General features: G+C 36.3%; 1 protein-coding gene across 7 annotated transcripts in view; it reads left to right on the top strand.

Moving 5' to 3' along the window:
- The window catches only part of Evi5 (ecotropic viral integration site 5), a 195,695-nt gene that overhangs the window by 67,937 nt on the left and 106,918 nt on the right, over positions 1 to 20,840 (top strand). For 6 of the 7 annotated variants that reach the window (XM_074076472.1, XM_074076471.1, XM_074076466.1 and 3 more), the window contains 4 exons: positions 795 to 920; positions 2,432 to 2,575; positions 3,471 to 3,560; positions 3,659 to 3,756. In XM_074076472.1, coding sequence (XP_073932573.1) covers positions 795 to 920; positions 2,432 to 2,575; positions 3,471 to 3,560; positions 3,659 to 3,756 — 458 coding nt within the window. The remainder of the gene's footprint in view (positions 1 to 794; positions 921 to 2,431; positions 2,576 to 3,470; positions 3,561 to 3,658; positions 3,757 to 20,840) is intronic. The other variant, XM_074076468.1, reaches the window with a different exon arrangement.

Genomic DNA, 20,840 nt, shown 5'->3' on the forward strand with positions numbered 1-20,840 from the left:
ATTCTGTCACTTGGCATCTGCTAAATACTGCTTTACTTTCTTCAAGAGGGATGGCTGTTTCTGAGCCTGCCAGCACAATTGCACTCAAGATTGCCATTGTTCTTTTCTGTCTTCTAGGACTGTTCTTTCCTCTTTCTATTTAGGATTTTGCTCAAAGTTTACCTATCAAGAGACTTTCCCTAACATGTGTAAATAACAGTGTCTCCCCAACATTCCCTTTGTCCTACTTTATTATTTCCATGGCATTCACCACTTGACATATATATTCGTTGATTTATTCCATGTATTGTCTGTTTCCTTCCCCCTAGAAAGTTCAAGCTCCTTGAGAGTAAAGATTATAGTTTTCATTATTGTTGTTGTTTAGTTTACCTATTTATATCCAGAAAAAAAAAATCTGGCTGTAAATGAATATTTATTGGTTGAATGAATGAATGAAGCAAGTTGAAGTGGTTCGTCTCAGAGGTTGTAAGACTTGTCTAACTTATTCTCAGAATGGTAGCCTAGAGCTTCCTGATTTTTAGTCACATTGCCCCTTTGGTTTTTTGAGACACAGTCTCACTGTGTAGCCCAGGCTTGCAACAAACTCCTGATCCTCCTGCTGGGATAATAGATGTGTACTAACACTCCTGGCTCTTGACATTGTACCATGTGGCCACTCAAAACAGTGTTTATGGTTGAATGATACCTGGCTTAAATGTAATTTGGTTTATTTGTATATCACAGAACTATACAAGCCTGCGAACTATGTAAAACTACTATGGTTCCTTGGTGTTTTTTTTTTTCTCTTAATGCAGATGCCAGAAGAAGAGGCTTTCTGTGTATTTGTTAAATTAATGCAAGATTATAGGCTTCGTGAACTTTTTAAACCAAGTATGGCAGAACTGGGCCTTTGTATGTACCAGTTTGAATGCATGATACAGGTAAAAGAGCAGTTTTATATTTTCCATCGTCTTGAGCTCAGTGATTAAGTTTAATGTCAAAAGTGTTAAAGCAGTTGAAAAAATTCATTTTTTCATCACATGATCATTTGTTGGTCATTTAAATTCAATTAGACCTGCTCCCAAATGACGTGTTATCTACAAGTAATCACAGTCTGAAACTTGACTATAGTTTTCTTATTCAAACTTTAAGCATTTGTACCAAATGTACCATGAACTTATCTACATGCATGGGTTTCCTTATATCTTGTTGTAGCCTGTTACTTTTAAGTAGTCTGAGCTGTAAAGCCTTACGACTTTATAATACTGTCATCAGTCAGCCGTTTACTCTGAGACTGTTTATACTGTCTCTCTGTCCTTTCTTCTAATTTCCCTTTTTATCTCAGATTTTTGGCTAGCCTGTATCTGTTTTTCCCCATAATGTTTCAGTCATTTCTGTTGCTAGTTTAAGATTCACATTGTCTTGTGATTGCATAAGGATGAAGAGAAAAGGAGTAGAGTAAAGAAATCAAGTGAAAAATACCTTTGAAAATATTTTACCTTTCTCGGTTTAATTTATATATATACATATATGTAAACATGTATAAATAAGTTTCTATCTCTATGATATAAAGGTGTAAATATTCTTACTTTAATTTCAATTAAATGAGCAGAATTTTAGAATATAAGTTAATTATTCACCTGGCATGAGAGCCATCTTGAGAGTTCCTTGGAATTATGAAATTCTGTATCATTTCTGGGTGTGGGTGAGGAATGGGATATATGTAAAATGCTTTTATGCTTTAGAAAAATTCAAAATAGTTCTTGAAATGGTTTAAATTTTTTTTTCAGAAATAGCTTGGTTTTTTTTCATCTCTTGGTGTTATGTTTTCAGTTAGTGTGTCATTTATGTTTTGAATTACTGGAGTTCCTGTTCCATAGGAAGGTAAGGATAGACATTCAGTGGTAGATAGTGCCTGAAAGTATTTTAGCAAAGCAGTTCCTTAACTTTTTGAAATGTTATCATTAACAGAAAAATGTAGAAAATATCAGAGAACCATGTACCCACCAATAAGATTAAATGATTATAAACATGTGTCACATTCCCACTCAACACAGTGTGTATGGTGGATGGGTGCTTGATTTAAATACAATCTGGCTATAAGTTATTTTTCTTATTAATAAATCAAAATCTGTGGATATTCCTAAAGTTCCAACTCATCTTTTCCTCGTCTTCCCTTCCCAGATAGTAACCACTATCCTGAATGTTTGCATTCCTACATCTGTACTTTCCTGTATCATTTCTTGGTCTGTGTGTGTGTGTGTGTTTGATATAGGCTAATCTAATGTATGTATGAGCTGATTTAAAACTTGATTTTACTATGTTTTAACTAATTCTTGGGCTGGAGGCATGCTTAAGCAGTAGAGCACCTGCTTAGCAAGTGTGAATCCCTGAGTTCAAACCCCTGTCTTAAAAAAAAAAGTCCACTAACTACTTCTTTTCTTCTCTTCAGGAGCATCTTCCAGAGCTCTTTGTACATTTTCAGTCCCAGAGCTTTCATACCTCAATGTACGCGTCGTCCTGGTTTCTGACTATCTTTCTTACAACTTTTCCACTACCAATTGCCACAAGGATATTTGATATCTTTATGTCTGAGGTAATGCATCAATAGAAACAAGAGCAGAGCAAAGGGGTCATTGGGTTAATGAGTAGGGCGGTAAGGGAGACCATTTGTGCCCTCCTAAATTACCTGCATGAATAATCTCACTTAAACCTTATAACACCTTATTAGATAGACAGTATTACTATACATAGTTGTTAGTTGATAGATGAGGAAACTGAGACTCAGAAAGATTGAGTAAGCATACACATGTGAGACAACAGACAACATTCAAATGGAGGCAGTTAAATTTTGGAACTTATCCTCTTAATCAAACCTCTTTATTACCTCCTGACCCATACAGTGAGAGTAAGAGGTAAAATCTGCCTCACGGTTAACACTGTTGCTGTGCATCTGTTCCCCAAATAGTAAGAAGTGTAGTTTGTGTACTTGAATTTCTTCTACTCTGTGAACACATTGCCATGCTGTACTTTTGTCAGTGACATGTGCCAGTGATCCTTTGTCTATTCCTGAAACCCAGTGTTAACTGTTATTAACTATTCTTGGGAAGATCAGTTTGTATTATCTATCTAAATTAGTTTGGATTGAAGTTGGCAAACTACAGTTCACGTAAATCTGTCCTGTTTTTATAAATAAAGTTTTCTTGGAACACAGTCCTGCCCATTTGTTCACCTGTTGTTTATATGTCTGCTTTACAATTGTAATGGCAGACCTGAATAGTTATGAGGAGACCATATGGCTCATCAAACCTAAAATATTTGTTGTGTGGCTCTTTACAAAAATTACTTGTTTAGATCCGTAAATGTTCACCTTACAATAATGCTGCTACTACTACTACTACTACTACTAATAATAATAATACGTTATTGTGAATGATTAGTTTTTTGTCGATGGAAGAGTAAAATAAATTCGGTTTTACTTGTTTCATCAGGGTTTAGAAATAGTGTTTCGAGTAGGATTAGCACTTCTTCAAACGAACCAGGCAGAATTAATGCAACTTGACATGGAAGGGATGTTACAGGTAAGTCAATTCATGATTTCTTATATGTCTTTAGATTTACTATTAACTAGTTAATAAATGGCACTAAATGATTCTCTTTTCCTTTTATTGTATCTTAGCACTTTCAGAGGGTCATTCCACATCAGTTTGATGGTGGTCCAGACAAATTAATCCAAGCAGCTTACCAAGTCAAATACAACTCAAAAAAAATGAAAAAGTAAGTATATTTATAGTTTCCTTTTTCGTTATGGGGTTTGTGGAAACATAGCAACCCCCAGGAAATGCAGTGGAAGTGGCAGAACATTCTAGTGATGAGTATGTTTTTTTCCTTAGGTTACAGAACAGCTTTGTTTTGTTTGGTGGAATTAGTTTCAGTATAACAAAGTCAGTGGTACACATCATACTATTTTTAATAGTGGTGTATATGACTGCTGCACATGCCTTTAAAAATTCCACTTTTTCTTTTCATATTGACTGGAGTTAGGACCCAGGAGTGTGTGCATGCTTTATCACTGAGCTACACCCCTAGCCAAATGTTTTTATTTTATCTTTTTGGCAGTACTAGGGTTTGAACTCAGGACCTCACACTTGCTAGGCAGGTGTGCTCTATAGCTTCAGCTACTCCACCATCCCTGTTTTGGTTGGGTATTTTTGAGATAGGGTCTCACTTTTTGCATGGCTGATATGGAACTGCGATCCTCCTGATCTGTACCTCCCAAGTAGCTAGGATTATAGGTATGAGCCACTGGCACCCAGTTGTGTTATTATTTTAAAAACAAATTTAATAGTTTGGTCTTAGTCATTGACATTTTTAATCCTCTCAGTTTGATCCCAAAGTGTCATTTAAGTTCACGATTAGCATAACCAGCAAGAAAGACATGATATATTGAGAATTTAAAATTTTATTTATTGCATTACTTTTTTTCCCCCAGTACTGGAGATCAAACCCAGGGCCTTGTGTGTACTAGGCAAGTGCTCTACCACTGAGCTTCATTCCCAGCCCTTATTGTGTGACTTTCTAATAAAGCTTTTTTGATGTATATTTCACAAAAGTTCAAGATAAGCAGCCTTGGATCCAGTCTTTTGTTTTAAAATAAGGTTAAAGTATGTTAATTTAAAATGATAGCCATTGCTCTGTTAGCTTCTAGTGCTTAAATAATTCTTAGACTGAGATCATAGTTAATATTCATAACACTGTACTTTCAGTGATATAAAATTCTTTAAAGTGAAAGCAGTGCTGTGTTGTAGCAGTCATTGATATCTGCTGCAACATGAAATTACATTAGCATGTACAACATACTCCCATGGATGTTGCTGCTATAGAAAGTGTATTAGGCTATGAATCAAAATTATGTTATTAAAATTGGCTCTTAATTGACCAAAGTCAATCATGAGTTTAAACTTGTTTTGTTTTGAGACAAAGTTTTTTGATATATAGGCCAGGCTGGCCTGGAACTCACAGTGTAGCTTAGGGTGGCATCAAATTCTAGAGCATCTGCCTTTGCTTCCCCAGTGCTGGGATTACAGGTGTGTGCTGCCATACCTGGCAAACATCTACTCTTATTTTAAATTATCTGTGACATTTCTAATAACTACCATTATATTGAGACATAGGCCAAAAGTCTGCTGAGTTTTGTAACAGATAAAAACTTAAGAATTCATTTTAATTTTTACCCCTTGGAGAAAACACATTTAAATCACACTACAGAAAAGGATTATTTTACTTTAAAAGTCTGATAGAGAGGAAGGTTCCAGCTGGATGTAGTGGCACACATCTGTAGTCCCAGTTACTTGGGAGTCTAAGACAAGAAGAGGATCACTTGAACCCAGGAATCTCAGGCTGCCCTATCTCAAAAAAAAAAAAAAAGTGGGGGGAGGGGCAAAGAAACCTTGCAAATAAGGTTCCTTCCTGGCAGCTGATTCTCTTTGTTAGATCTCTTCACCTGTACAATATATGTCTAAAATTTCAGTTATCCTTCTAACCAACTAGTTCTTTCACTTCATTTCTCATGCTATCCCTGGTTTGCTTTATTAAGATCTCTATTTGATGTCCAGTAACCTCTGATCTCAATAAGTATACCTCCTCTGCTATTTTGTATCTTGTACTCATATAAGCCAAGAGTTACTACATAGTTCATGAGACTGTTGACAGTAAGCTATATTTACAGTGCTCTTCCTTGCATATTTATATTAGTTTTGATTAATTCTCCCATTCCCCACAGTACTTATTTCAAACTATACCATTCTTCACAAGCTCCTGTCCCCTTTTGGCCATACCTCTCAGCAAATTACTTTATTGTTAATTCATCAGTCATCATTTTCAAACTTCCTCTCATCTACATCATAAATTTAGTCATATTTATTTTCTTTCTTTTTCAGAGTAAAGGATTTTCTTCCTTTACAATGCTAACTTAGAATGCAGATGTCATTCATTCTTATCTCTTTCAGGTCCTTGTTCCATTAATGAATCCTTTCTTTTTTTTTTTTTTTTTCTTTTTAAAATTTATTTATTTATTTTATTTGTTTGTTTGTTTGTTTGTTTCATTTTTCTTTTATTATTCATATGTGCATACAAGGCTTGGTTCATTTCTCCCCCCTGCCCCCACCCCCTCCCTTACCACCCACTCCACCCCCTCCCGCTCCCCCCCCAATACCCAGCAGAAACTATTTTGCCCTTATCTCTAATTTTGTTGTAGAGAGAGTATAAGCAATAATAGGAAGGACCAAGGGTTTTTGCTGGTTGAGATAAGGATAGCTATACAGGGCATTGACTCACATTGATTTCCTGTGCGTGGGTGTTACCTTCTAGGTTAATTCTTTTTGATCTAACCTTTTCTCTAGTACCTGTTCCCCTTTTCCTATTGGCCTCAGTTGCTTTAAGGTATCTGCTTTAGTTTCTCTGCGTTAAGGGCAACAAATGCTAGCTAGTTTTTTAGGTGTCTTACCTATCCTCACCCCTCCCTTGTGTGCTCTCGCTTTTATCATGTGCTCATAGTCCAATCCCCTTGTTGTGTTTGCCCTTGATCTAATGTCCACATATGAGGGAGAACATACGATTTTTGGTTTTTTGAGCCAGGCTAACCTCACTCAGAATGATGTTCTCCAATTCCATCCATTTACCAGCGAATGATAACATTTCGTTCTTCTTCATGGCTGCATAAAATTCCATTGTGTATAGATACCACATTTTCTTAATCCATTTGTCAGTGCTGGGGCATCTTGGCTGTTTCCATAACTTGGCTATTGTGAATAGTGCCGCAATAAACATGGATGTGCAGGTGCCTCTGGAGTAACAGTCTTTTGGGTATATCCCCAAGAGTGGTATTGCTGGATCAAATGGTAGATCGATGTCCAGCTTTTTAAGTAACCTCCAAATTTTTTTCCAGAGTGGTTGTACTAGTCTACATTCCCACCAACAGTGTAAGAGGGTTCCTTTTTCCCCGCATCCTCGCCAACACCTGTTGGTGGTGTTGCTGATGATGGCTATTCTAACAGGGGTGAGGTGGAATCTTAGTGTGGTTTTAATTTGCATTTCCTTTATTGCTACAGATGGTGAGCATTTTTTCATGTGTATTTTGGCCATTTGAATTTCTTCTTTTGAGAAAGTTCTGTTTAGTTCACATGCCCATTTCTTTATTGGTTCCCATTAATGAATCCTTTCATCTTCAACTCCTCATTTTATTTTCCTTAATCTAAGGAGGTAATTTTGAGTTGTGACTTACAAGTAACAGAACAAAACCTTCCTCAACATAGCATTCCATTCTCCTTTCATGAAACTTAACTGTAAAGGAAAGAATATTTTAACTCATTAGCTTCAGATCTTATTTTGTCTGCCTTTTTCAGTTGGGAAATCTCTCAGACATACAGAAAAATGAATTAGAATTGTAAAGGTCCCTATGCTTATCATCTAGCCTTAACAAATGTTAATATTTTGCCATATTTAGTTTCTTTCTTAGGAATTACAAAGTAGTTTGTAGAAATCATGATACTTAACTCCCTAGTACTTAAGTTTTCATTGCTATGAAATAAAGGCATTTGCCTCCCTTACCGTACGTATTCTACCACCACTCAGCAGCAATTCTGTAATATTGGCTAATACTCAGTTTAAGTTCATGTTTCCCTATTGTATTAAAAATATCTTTTGCCACTGATTGCCTCACATTCATTTGCACTGTCTCTTAGATTAGTGGCCAGGCTATATTGTGAGACCCTATCTCATTGAATGTATCTGCCACAGTGTACCCAGTTTTTGATGGTCATTTGAGACATTCCAGGTTTATTTGTTCATTTGTTATTATGCTATTAAAATGCTATAGATTTTTGTGCAAGAATTTTTCTATGATATGTGTTTAAGAATAAGATTACTAGGTTGCAGAATAAGACATGTTCAATATTCAAAAATTTTGTCAAAGTGGTATTAATAAGACTTCTTGTGTTCTACTTCATCATCAGCACCTGGCTATTCTTAATTTTTGCCAAACCGTTATGTGTAAAATACCTCATTTTGGACTAATTTGCATTTCCCTGATTGTTAGGAAGAGTAAGCATCTTGCATATGTTTATTGGGCTCATTTTTCTTCAGGTTTTTTTGAGCTTTTTTGTTACAGTGACTAAACTGTACTGACTACCTCTTAAGGGTTAGCAGCTGTTTATGTTCTGGATAGTAATCCTTTGTCAGTATTGAAAGATAAGTCTTTCTACTAAATATCACTTTTGGAACATATAAAAAATACTTGTGTATATTTCTTACAAAAGTTCAAACTTTCTATGGATTGGAGGGTGGCAGAAAAAGGAGGCAAATAGCTTGTAATTAGTCTGGTAGATGCCACTACTATAAGTTATCAGTATAATATATAAGATATGCCTAACCCATATGTCTTTAAACTGGTATACACAGTCTACTGGTAGTCAGGAAGATGTTGAGGTAACTAGATTTTTCAATTTTCCATTTATATTCTTTCCTAACATACATTGTTTGATAACATTCCTATGGTAGCACTGTCTTGGTTCTCCTTTTCACCTTCCCTGAACGGAAGGCCAACCTGTCACCCACTCCAAGTTTTAACTGTGGCACATAACTTTGGGTTATAAAAATCTCTGGGGTACCAAACAAAAGGAACAATTTCAGAATGCCTGTTCCTGAGGGAGTATCCCCTGTGTGAGCAAAGTGAGAAAAATCAAGGAGTGAGTGTGGTAATTCATAGCTCTAATCCCAGCACTTGGAACACTAAGGTGGGAGGATCTTGAATTTGAGGCCAGCCTATGCTATATGGCGAGTTCCAAGTGAGCCCACGCTATAAATAAGAATTGAAAAATAAAAAACTGAATGGGACGGCTTCTTATTTCATGTGGCTGACAAAATGCTTGGGCAAGGCTGCCTTACCTTTCTTACAATTGTAATTCAGCAGTGGAATGGTGATCATAGGACAAGTATTAGCACATATTAATTTGATTTTGAAAATTAAGGCATACTTTTATGACTAAGTAAATATTTAACTCATTAGTTTAACAGCAGTGACTGCATTTGTCAGTTGAGCCATACAGTAGAGGTTGCCCATAAATTAAATGAGATCATTCTCATTTTTCAGTTTCAGTGAAAAAATTTTAAAGCACATATAAATTATATTATATTTTTTGTGACTGAATATGCTTCAGACAAAAAAAAAAAACTTAGAAGCCCTTCAAGTGCATATATATGAAGCTGGGTGTTGGTGGCTCACACCTAAGTCTAGCTACTTTGGAGGCTAAGATTGGGGAGGATTGAGGTTGGAGGGCAGCCCAGGAAAATAGTTCATAAGACCTCATCTCCAAAATTATCAGAGAAAAATAGACTGGATGTGTGGCTCAAGCATCCTGCTTTGCAAATGAGAATCCGTGAGTTCAAATCCCAGTCCCACCAATAAACAAATAATAGAAAATGTATATTTGGAAACATTGTTTTAGCAGGCAGATATATGAACAGAAAAATAGAAGACCACCAACATGGTGGGGCAGCGAGATAATGGCAGAGGAAGAAGTTTCGGTTGTTTCTGACATTTGAGTATAATTTTGAAGACCTTTATTTCTAATTGCTGGAGTTAAGTGGTGACTACAACAGAAAAATCCCTGCTGATGTGAAACTTACAGAAATGCAGAAGACTAACACAGAACAAATACATGGTGCTATGCCTGTTGGTGAAAATGCCATGTAGGAGTCAGAGCAGAATGAAGCATGTAGAATGGTGGGCACTTAGAGATAGAGTATACTGGCTGATACGGTACCATTTGAGTAGAAACCTGACGATAGTGAGAGAAGTAGCCATGTGACTGTCTAGGGTACGTGTATGTTTTAAGTGTTAAGATTGAAGCTAGGATGTGACTGGTGTGTTTGAGGAACAGCAAGAAAGCCAGTGTAACCAGTATAAGCATAGGCAAGAAGGAGCATGATGAGCAGTGAAGTCTGAAGTGTGGTGGGGAGCTAGGGATTTGTAAAGCTATACTTGTCCACTAGAACAGCCACTACCCACACAGGCTACTTAAATTAAATGTAATTAAAGATTCATCTTGTTAGTCATATTAGCCACATTTCATGCCCTTGTTAGTCACTTGTTTTTAAAGTGCTTATTAGTAGCTAGTGGCTACTGTAAAGGACAGCACAGGTATAGCACATTTTCATCCTTGTCAAAAGTTTTGTTAGCAGGCTGGAGGCATGACTCAAGAGGTAGAGCACCTGTCTAGCAAGCACAAGGCCCTGAGTTCAAACCCTAGTACTGCCAAAAATAAAAAAGGTTTTTGGACATTGTTGGCTGCCTCGTGGACCAGACTTTATTCTAAGTCTGAGGGGAACCGTTAGAGAATTTCTAGAAAAAGGACATTAGCTGGTTTTTATAATTTCACTCTTTACTGTCTAGGAAGGATAAGTAGAGGACACTGGCCACTTTTTTACATTATGTCCCATTTGTTTTATTATCCTCTCTCATATGTAAGTTGTATGTGTGTGTGTGTGTGTAAAATTCACATCTATGGAGGGGGTGATCCATTTGAGAGTTAATTGAAATATTCTTCCCTCATCCTTAAATACTAATGTGTGCTTCCTAAGAATTAATTGTTTTTAAAATAAACTCAGTAGTCAATAAAAATAAGAAAATCATAGATACAATATTATTATTATAACCCACAAGCCTGTTTAAGTTTTATCACTTGTCCAAATATTCTTTATAGCCACCTCCCCCACTCCTACTCACCACTGCCTCCACCCCATGGTTCAGGGTAATACTTCAGGATCAAGTATTTGATACAGTTGTTATATCAGTTTATTCTCCTTTAATCTGAACCAGTTCCTCAAACATTTCTTTGTGTTCCTTTTTTTTTTGGTAGGACTGGGTTTTGAACTCAGGGCTTCACACTTACAAAACAGGTGCTCTACCACTCTTAGTGTTTCTTGACTTGATTTGAAGACTGTACAGGCCAGTTATTTTGTAGAAATTCTGAAGTTTGAGTTTTTAGAGGTTTCCTCATGATTAGATTTCAGTTGTGCACTTTTGGCAGGTATACTAATGATTTTTGTCTTCTCGGTTCACTGTATGATAGAATCTTGATTTTGGTTTCTTTCAAAATTGGTGATGTTAGCTGTGGCCATTTGATTAGAGTGATATCTGCCAGGTTTCACTACTATAAAGTTATTTTTCCTTTTGTAGTTAATAAGTAATTTGTGACAGGGGACTTTAAGATTATATAATATCCTCTTTCATTAACAAATTTCTCTCACCAGCTCTATATTCATTTATAATTTTCTTACTCCCTAATCCTTTTTAATTGGCATTCTACTGTAAGGAAGAACTTTCTCTTTTACTTCCTTCCCTTCTCCTTTTCTTCTCTCCTTACTTCCATGCATTATTTATTCATTCATTCTTACGAATGTGAGCTCATAGATTCTTATTCAATTTGTTATAGTCCATTACTATCAAATTGTTCCTGATTTGGCCAGTGGAACCTCTTCATGCTGGTTGCTGTGTCCTTTGGTCATGTTGCCATGTTTCTTTGAAAATTTCCTTCCTTTAGGTGAACAAAATGTTATAGGCTCGTCTTATCCTTCCTGCTGCTGCTGAGAACTTTGATTATTTTTTATAAGCCTTTGAAATTTAATTTGAGGGCAATGGGTAGCCACTGAAACATTATAATGATAGGAGTGGCACAATCCAAATCAACATTTTAAAAAGACTGCTCTGGTAATAGTCTGCAGAAAAGACTGAGTTATAAAACTGGCAGTGGGGAGTACAACTGTGAGTTTCATTGAAGGGGAAACAAAGTAACTTCACAGTGGCAAAACTTAACAAGCATTACCTCAGCCAGTGATCAAGGTCAGTATCAATAGTGATTTCCTTTTAAGAGTTTGTACTCTTAAATATGCTATGAGAAATGGCACGCTGTAGTCTTCCTTCCAAAGACCCTTAACTCCAGTATAATTCTGAGAAAAACAAGAGACAAATCCCATTTGAGAGACATTCTACAAAATATCTGACCAGTACTCCTCAAAACGATCAAGGTCATCAAAAACAAGAAAAGTCAGAGAAACTGTCATAGCTAAGAGAAGCCTAAGGAGACAGGACAAGTAAATGTTACATGGTGTGGAATAGAAAAAGAGCACTGAGCAAAAACTAAGGAAATCTCTATAAAATGTGGACTTTAGTTAACAGTAATGTATTAATGTTGGTTTATTAATTTTAACATGTGCCATATTATTGTAACATTAGGGGAAACTGGGATGTGAGGTGTATGGAAACTATCTTCACAATGTATTTGTAAATCTAAATCTTGTAAAATTAACTCCATTAAAAAGAGTGGAAAGCCGGGTGCCAGTGGCATACACCTGTAATCCTAGCTACTCAGGAGGCAGCAATCAGGAGGATCATGATTTGAAGCCAGCCCAGGCAAATAATTCAAGACACCCTATCTTGAAAAAACTCAGAAAAAAAGAGCTGATGGAGTGGCTCAAGGTGTAGGCTCTGAGTTCAAACTCCAGTACTGCCAGAAAAACAAAATGAAAGAACAGTGGACATGAAGTGATAATGGATTTTAGAACATTATTAGGAAGTTAAATTGAAAATGCTTGGTGATCAAATTGAAGATCAAGAATTAAACTATTACTTCTTTGTTTTAGGTTGTGAGTAAGTATGACATTTTCACATAATACATAATAATGCCTACTTCAAAGTAGTCATTTTCAAACATTATGTGCTTATTTTCAATACTACAGTCAATGTTCAAAATGTGTTGTAGTTATTTGACACTTTCATAAACTCTTTTGGGTAAGATATACCTTAATGAGAGGCTAGTGATACGACTAGTGTATAACCTCAGGCAGGTTTCCAAGCCTAAGGATAGGTGTAACAAACTTGTACTAAGTAGTTGTTGTAAATGAAAGACAGGAATATAAAACAGGTCGTGTTAAAGGGAGGGCACTAGGAGGAGGGGGAGCATAAAGGAGGTGAATGTGGTTGATGTACTTTCTATACATGTATGAATATGGAATATTGAAACCTGTTGAAAGTTTTTTTGAGAAGGGGGAGTGGGGCAAGCATGAGAATATTGCAGGGTATGAACCAAACTGAGGTATAATATATGTATATTTGGAAATGTCTCAACGAAATCCTCTGTTTAAATATCACATACTGATAAAAATGTTTTTTTTTTAAAGTTGCTGTGATCTAATTGACATGATGCATATAGTAAGGAATAGGTTTTTGTCCTTTGAGAAAGAATTTGATATTTGAAATCAGCTTGAAGTTATTTGAGGCCTGGTCTGGTTAATATTTGCGGTAAACTTGTTTGAAAGCAAGATAAAAAAATAATTTGGTTGGACTAATTTGGGGTCTATAATTTTTAAAGGTAATTTCAGATTTACAGTAGCATTAGAAACACAACATTGCATTTGTCACGTTTTATTCTCCATTAGTGGCAATTCCTCAATCTTTTCTTGAGATGGGATCTCACTTTGTTGCTCAAGCTGGTCTCAAACTCCTGGCTCAACCAATTCTCCACCTTCCTAATACTGGGATAACTGGTGTGTGCCACTGTCCTGGTCTCTTTTCATGCCATCATGCTACTTATAACCTTAACACTTCTGCAAAGAGTGGGACAGTTATTTTGTAGAAGGAACTTTAATTTAGGTGTGTTTGGTGCTTTCTTTATTGGGAAAGAGTCTGCAGAGGTGATCTGCCCTTTCCAGGACATGTACAGTCAATATGTATTAGTGTGACTTTAACTTTGATCAGTTAGCTCAAGTGCTACCTGCCAAGATGCTGCACTATAAATGTACTGTTTTCCTTTAGTATTTACTTATTTTGGGAAATGTAATTTGAGACTATGTGTAAACTTTACCCATTAATGTATCATCCATTGGTGTTTTTGTCTGTGGCAGTTATTTTTGTGGCATTCTAATGGTGAGTTTTATATTTGCCTTATTCCTTCTACATTTTAATTGGATTTCTTCTGTAAGAAAGAGATGGTCTTTTTCCTTCTTTTCTGAGGTGTGGTGGTGATACTGGGGTTTGAACTCAGGGCTTGGTGCTTGCAAGGCGGTTACACTACTGCTTGAGCCATGCCTCCAGCCTCATTAACTTTTCAGAAAAACTTACTGTTGTCCTGGGGTACATTGTGACATTTATAAAAGTACATACGCTGTATCTTAGTTAAACACACCCCTCCATCATTCTCCTTCCCTCTCCTCCCAGTCTTAATTCTTAGAAGAGTTTCAGCAGGACTCATTTTTCCGTTTTTATACACAAGTACATTATATTTCCACCATATTCATCCTCTCACATCTTTTCCTTATATCCAACCTGCAGACAGGACCTGATTTACATTCCTATCCTCCATTTTTTGTGAAAAAAACAAAAGACATTTTTCTTTGTTTGAGATATCTATATCGAGAGTTCCATTATCATATTTCAATGTATATTGTATCCCAAATTGTTTAATTTCTTCTGTTTTTCTTCTTTGTATCTTAGTCCTCTTCTTATGGTGATTTCAACAGGTTCAAAAATTCTGTATTCGTTCTTGTATACAAAGTACATCACCCATATTCACTTCCTTTTCTTCCTTCTTTTAACTTCCCCCTCTTGTTAGTGCCCTCCCCATTAGCATGACCCATATTTCATTCTACATTCTTGAGGTGTCTGTTTTTTGGTCAGTGGGCTGCCTATATATGCATTATGCTTAAGTCACTATAACCCCCCACCCCACTGTACTTCCATGCCTGTTTCCTGATACCCTGTGTTGCTTAACAGTATTCAGCATGGTTCCTTGTATCTTATTCCTACACAGATGTGATGTATTTCATTATTGTTTACTATCTTTCTTTCCTTTTTCTCCTCCTTTGGTCTACTCTACCAGTTTTTTGATACATTCTCTGTACATATTTGTATGTATATATTAAATTGATTGTATTTGTATGGGTCTATATTCCATGTATGAGAGAAACATGTGGCCTCTGGCTTTCTAAATCTGGCTAACTTCACTTAGTTCTCCATTATGGCCAAATAAAAATCCATTATGTATAAATACAACATTTTCGTAATCCATTTATCAGTGTGGGGTATCTTGACTGTTTCCATAGCTTGCCTGTTGTGAATAAACATGGGTGTACAGACGTCTTTGTTGTTAAGATAATCAAACTTTCTTCATTGTAAAGGAATGCAAACTTACATTCCTTTGGGTATATCCCTAGGAATGTTATTGCTGGATCATATGGCAGTTCTATTTTTAGTTTTTTGAGGATCCTTCATACTGTTTTCCGTAGTAGTTGTACTAATTTACATTCCCACTAGCATTGTATGAAGGTTCCTTTTTCCCCATACCCTCGCCAACATTTGTTGTTTGTGTTGTTGTTGATAGCCATTCTTACAGGAGTGAGATGGAATCTGTTTTTTTAATTTAATTTAATTTAATTTTTTAATTATTCATTTATTCACATGTTGCATACATTGTTTGGGTCATTTCTCCCCCCCTGCCCCCCTCCCCAACCCTCTCCCCCCCCCCGCCTCACTTGTAGGCAGATCCTGTTCTGTCCTTATCACTAATTTTGTTGAAGAAAAGAAACAAGGATAATAAGGAAGATAAAGCATTTTTGCTACTTGAGTTAAGGATAGCTATACAGAAATATTCCTAGCATTGCTTTCGTGTACACATGTGTTACGACCCATGTTGATTCATCTCTAACTGATCCCCTTCTCATGTTAACCTCTGTCACTTTCAGGTTTCTCTATTAGTTCTTCTGGAGTGGGGACATCAAATGCTTTCACGTTTTGGGTTTTCTACCTATAACTATATATCCCTTATGTGCTCTCCCCCTGTCATGTGATCCAAGTCCAACCACATGGCTGCATTTGCCCTAGATCTAAAGTCCGTATAAGAAGAAGAACATACGATTTTTGGTCTTCTGAGCCTGGCTGACCTCGCTCAGAATGATGTTCTCCAGTTCCATACATTTACCTGCACATGATAAGATTTCATTTTTCTTCATGGCTGAGTAAACTTCCATTGTGTACAAGTACCACATTTTCTTGATCCATTCATCAATAGTGGGGCATCTTGGTTGTTTCCATAACTTGGCTATTCTGAATAGCTGCAATAAACATGGGTGTGCAGGTGCCTCTGGAGTAACCTGTGTTGCATTCCTTTGGGTATATCCCCAGGAGTGGTATTGCTGGATCATATGGCAGGTCTATGTTTAGGTTTTTAAGAAGCCTCCAAATTTTTTTCCAGAGTGGTTGCACCAGCTTGCATTCCCACCAGCAGTGCAAAACGGTTCCTTTTTCCCCGCATCCTCACCAACACATGTTGGTGGTGTTTTTGATGATGGCTATTCTGACAGGGGTGAGGTGGAATCTTAGCGAGGTTTTGATTTGCATTTCCTTTATGGCCAGAGATGGTGAGCATTTTTTCATGTGTTTTCTGGCCATTTGAATTTCTTCTTTTGAGAAAGTTCTGTTTAGTTCATTTGCCCATTTCTTAATTGGTTCATTGACTTTAGGAGTGTTTAGTTTCTTAAGTTCCCTGTATATTCTGATTATCAGTCCCTTGTCTAATGTATAGCTGGCAAATACTTTCTCCCACCTTGTGGGTAGTCTCTTCAGTTTAGAGACCATTTCTTTTGTTGTGCAGAACCTTTTTAATTTTATGAAGTCCCATTTGTCCATCCTTTCTCTTAGTTGCTGGGCTGCTGGTGTTCTATTGAGGAAGTCCTTGCCTATACCTGTTACTTCCAGAGTGTTTCCTGCTCTTTCCTATACCAACTTCAGAGTTTCAGGTCTGATATTTAGGTCCTTGATCCATTTTGAGTTGATAACTAGTATACGGTGATGGACATGGATCTAGTTTTCAGTTTCTTGCAGACAGGTAACTACTTTTCCCAGCAACATTTGTTGAAGAGGCTGTCTTTTTCTCCACCGTATATTTTTGGGATCTTTGTCAAAAGTGAGGTGGGTATAGTTGTGTGGATTCATATCTGAGTCCTCTATTCTGTTCCACTGGTCTTCATGTCTGTTTTTGTGCGGGTACCATGCTGTTTTTATTGCTATTGCTTTGTCACATAGTTTGAAATCAGGTATTGTGATACCTCCAGCATTGCTCTTTTTTCTGAGTATTGCCTTGGCTATTCGGCAGTCTCTTGTGTGTCCAAATGAATTTTAGGGTAGATTTTTCAATCTCTGTGATGAAAGTCATTGGGATTTTGATGGGAATTGCATTAAACATGTAGATTGCTTTCTGTAGTATAGCCATATTTACTATATTGAGTCTACCAATCCATGAGCATGGATTGAAGATCTTTCCATCTTCTGTATCTTCCTCTAGCTCTTTCTTCAGGGGTTTGTAATTCTTCTCGTAGAGGTCATTGACATCCGTTGTTAAATTTACTTCTAGGTATTTGATTTTTTTTGAGGCTATTGTAAATGGAATTGTTTCCATATATTCCTTCTCAATTTGTTTGTTGTTTGTGTATAGAAAAGCTAATGATTTTTGTAAGTTGATTTTGTATCCTGCCACCTTACTGCAGCAGTTCATGGTTTCTAAGAGTTTTTGGGTAGAGTTTTTTGGGTCTTTAAGGTATAGGAACATGTCGTCTGCAAATAGGGATATTTTGACAGTTTCTTTGCCTATTTGTATTCCTTTTATTTCTTCTTGCCTAATTGCTCTAGCTAGGAATTCCAGGACTATGTTGAATAGAAGTGTAGATAGTGGGCACTCTTGTCTTATTCCTGATTTTAGGGGAAATGGTTTCAGTTTTTCACCGTTAAGTATGAATGTTGGCTATAGGTTTGTCATATGTAGCCTTTACAATGTTGAGGTACTTTCCTTCTGTTCCTAGTTTTCTTAGAGCTTTTATCATGAAGTGGTGTTGGATCTTGTCGAAGGCTTTTTCTGCATCTATTGAGAAGATCAAGTGGTTTTTGTCTTTGCTTCTGTTAATGTGCTGTATTACATTTATAGATTCGTGTATGTTGAACCACCCTTGTATCCCTGGGATGAAGCTGACTTGACCATGGTGGATGATCTTTCTGATGTGTTGTTGAATTTGGTTTGCCATTATTTTATTAAGGACTTTTGCATTGATACTCATTAAGGAAATTAGCCTGTAATTCTCCTTTTTGGAGGTATCTTTGTTTGGTTTTGGAATTAGAGTAATATTGGCTTCATAAAATGAATTAGGTAGTGTTCCTTCTGTTTCTATTTCGTGGAACAGTTTAAGGAGGGTTGGTATTAGTTCTTCTTTAAACATCTGATAGAATTCAGCAGAGAATCCATCAGGTCCTGGACTTTTCTTTTTTGGGGAGACTCTTAATTGCTGCTTCAATTTCATTTTGTGTTATAGATCTATTCAGGTGATTAATATCCTCTTGGTTCAGTTTTGGATGATCATATGTGTCTAGAAATCTGTCCATTTCTTTAAAATTTTCAAATTTATCAAAGTAGTTCTGATGATTTCCTGGATTTCCATGGTGTTTGTTATTATTTCCCCTTTTGCATTTCTGATTTTACTGATTTGTGTTTTTTCTCTCATTTTAGTCAAGTTTGCCAGGGGTCTGTCAATCTTACTTATTTTTTGAAAGAACCAGCTTTTTGTTTCATTGATTCTTTGTATGGTTTTTTTTTGTTTGTTTCTATTTCATTGATTTCAGCCCCTATCTTATTTCTTTCCTTCTGCTTGTTTTGGGATTTGCTTGTTCTTGTTTTTCTAGGAGTTTGAGCTGTAGTATTAAATCATTTATTTGAGATCTTTCTGTCCTTTTAATATATGCACTCATGGATATAAACTTTCCTGTCATGACTGCCTTTGTTGTGTCCCATAGGTTCTCGTAAGTCATGTTTTCATTTTCATTAATATCCAGGAAACTTTTAATTTCTTCTTTTATTTCATCAATGAGCCATTTGTCATTTGACAATGTGTTATTCAGCTTCCAAGTGTTTGCATGGTTTTTACTGCTGTTTTTGTTGATGATTTCTAGTTTTAATGCATTGTGGTCAGACAGAATACATGGGATTATTTCTGTTTTCTTATATTTGCTGAGGCTTGCTTTGTGCCCTAAGATATGATCAATTTTGGAGAACGTTCCATGGGCTGCTGAGAAGAATGTATATTGTTCAGAAGTTGGATGAAATATTCTGTAGACATCAGCTAGGTCCATTTGATCTATGGTGTGATTTAGTTGTATTTCGTTATTGATTTTTTGTTTGGATGACCTATCTGTTGGTGATAGGGGGTATTAAGTTCTCCCACTACCATACTCCTTCAGAGTATGTTTGATGAAATTGGGTGCATTGACATTGGGTGCATATAGGTTGATAATTGTTACTTCCTTTTGGTGTATTTCCCCTTTTATTAGTATAGAGTGTCCTCTATATCTCATTTGATCAATGTTAATTTGAAGTCTACTTTGTCCGAGATAAGTATTGCTGCCCCTGCCTGTTTTCGGGGACCATTGGCTTGGTAAATCTTCCAGCCTTTCACACTCAGCCAGTGCTTATTTCTGTTGATGAGGTGGGTCTCCTGTAGGCAGCAGATTGTTGGATCTTCCTTTTTAATCCATTTTGCCAGTCAATGTCTTTTGATGGGAGAATTAAGGCCATTAACATTCAGTGTTAGTATTGATAGGTACGTGGTGATCCCTATCATGTAGCTGTCTTGTTGATTAAGGGTTTGATTATGTGTCACTGAATCAGTGTTACTCTCTACTTTCTTGCCTTTTCTTCTCTTGTGGTTTGGTATTGCCTGCCCTTTCATGGTTTTGCTTGCTTTCATTTTCTGTGTGCAGAATTCCTTGGAGAATCTTTTGCAGTGGTGGTTGGTGGTCATATATTGTTTTAGTTTGTTTTATCATGGAAGACTTTTATTGTTCCATCTATTTTGAATGATAGTTTTGGTGGATAGAGTTTCCTAGGATTGAAGTTATTTTCATTCAGTGTCTGGAAGACCTCACTCCCTGTTCTCCTTACTTTTAATGTTTCTGTTGAGAAGTCTGCTGTAATTTGGATGGGTTACATTTGTATGTTATTTGTTCTCTCTTACAGCCTTCAATATTCTTTCTCTAGTCTCTGTACTTGTTGTTTTAATGATAATATGTCATGGAGTAGTTCTATTTTGGTCACGTCTGTTTGGTGTTCTGGAGGCTTCCTGTACCTGAATGTGCATAATTTTCTCTATATTTGGGAAATTCTCTGTTATTATTTTGTTGAATATATTATGCATTCCCTTTGCTTGCACCTCTTCTCCTTCTTCAATGTTCATGATTCTCAGGTTTGGTCTTTTTAATGGAGTCATTACGTTCTTGCATTTTCTTTTCACAGGTCTTGAGTTGTTTAACTAATAGTTCTTCAGTTTTTCCTTTAATTACCATTTCATTTTCAAGTTCTGAGAATCTGTGTTCTGTTTGTTCTATTCTGCTGGAATGGCCTTCCATTTTGTTTGTATTTCTATTTCATTCTTTTTTCTGAGGTTTTCCCTATCATAGATTGCTTCCTCTTTAATACTGTCAATTTTTGCCCCTAACTCATTTTTCTCTCTGTTTATGGTGATTTGTGTTTCAGTTTTGTGTTTATTTAGGGCTCCTATGATTTCATTTTTTTGTTTCTGTGTTTTCTCATATTCTTTATTTTTGTTGTCTTGGAATTTCTTGATTGCCTCCTGTATGTTTTGGTTGACCATGTCTAGTAACATCTCTATGAAATTCTCATTAACTACTTGTAGGATTTCTTCTTTCAGAAAGTTCTTATGGGCTTCATTGGGTTCCTTGGGATACTTTATCTTTGTTTTGTTGAAGTCTG

This window comes from Castor canadensis, chromosome 6 (genome assembly GCF_047511655.1).
Source record: "Castor canadensis chromosome 6, mCasCan1.hap1v2, whole genome shotgun sequence".
NCBI lineage: Eukaryota > Metazoa > Chordata > Mammalia > Rodentia > Castoridae > Castor > Castor canadensis.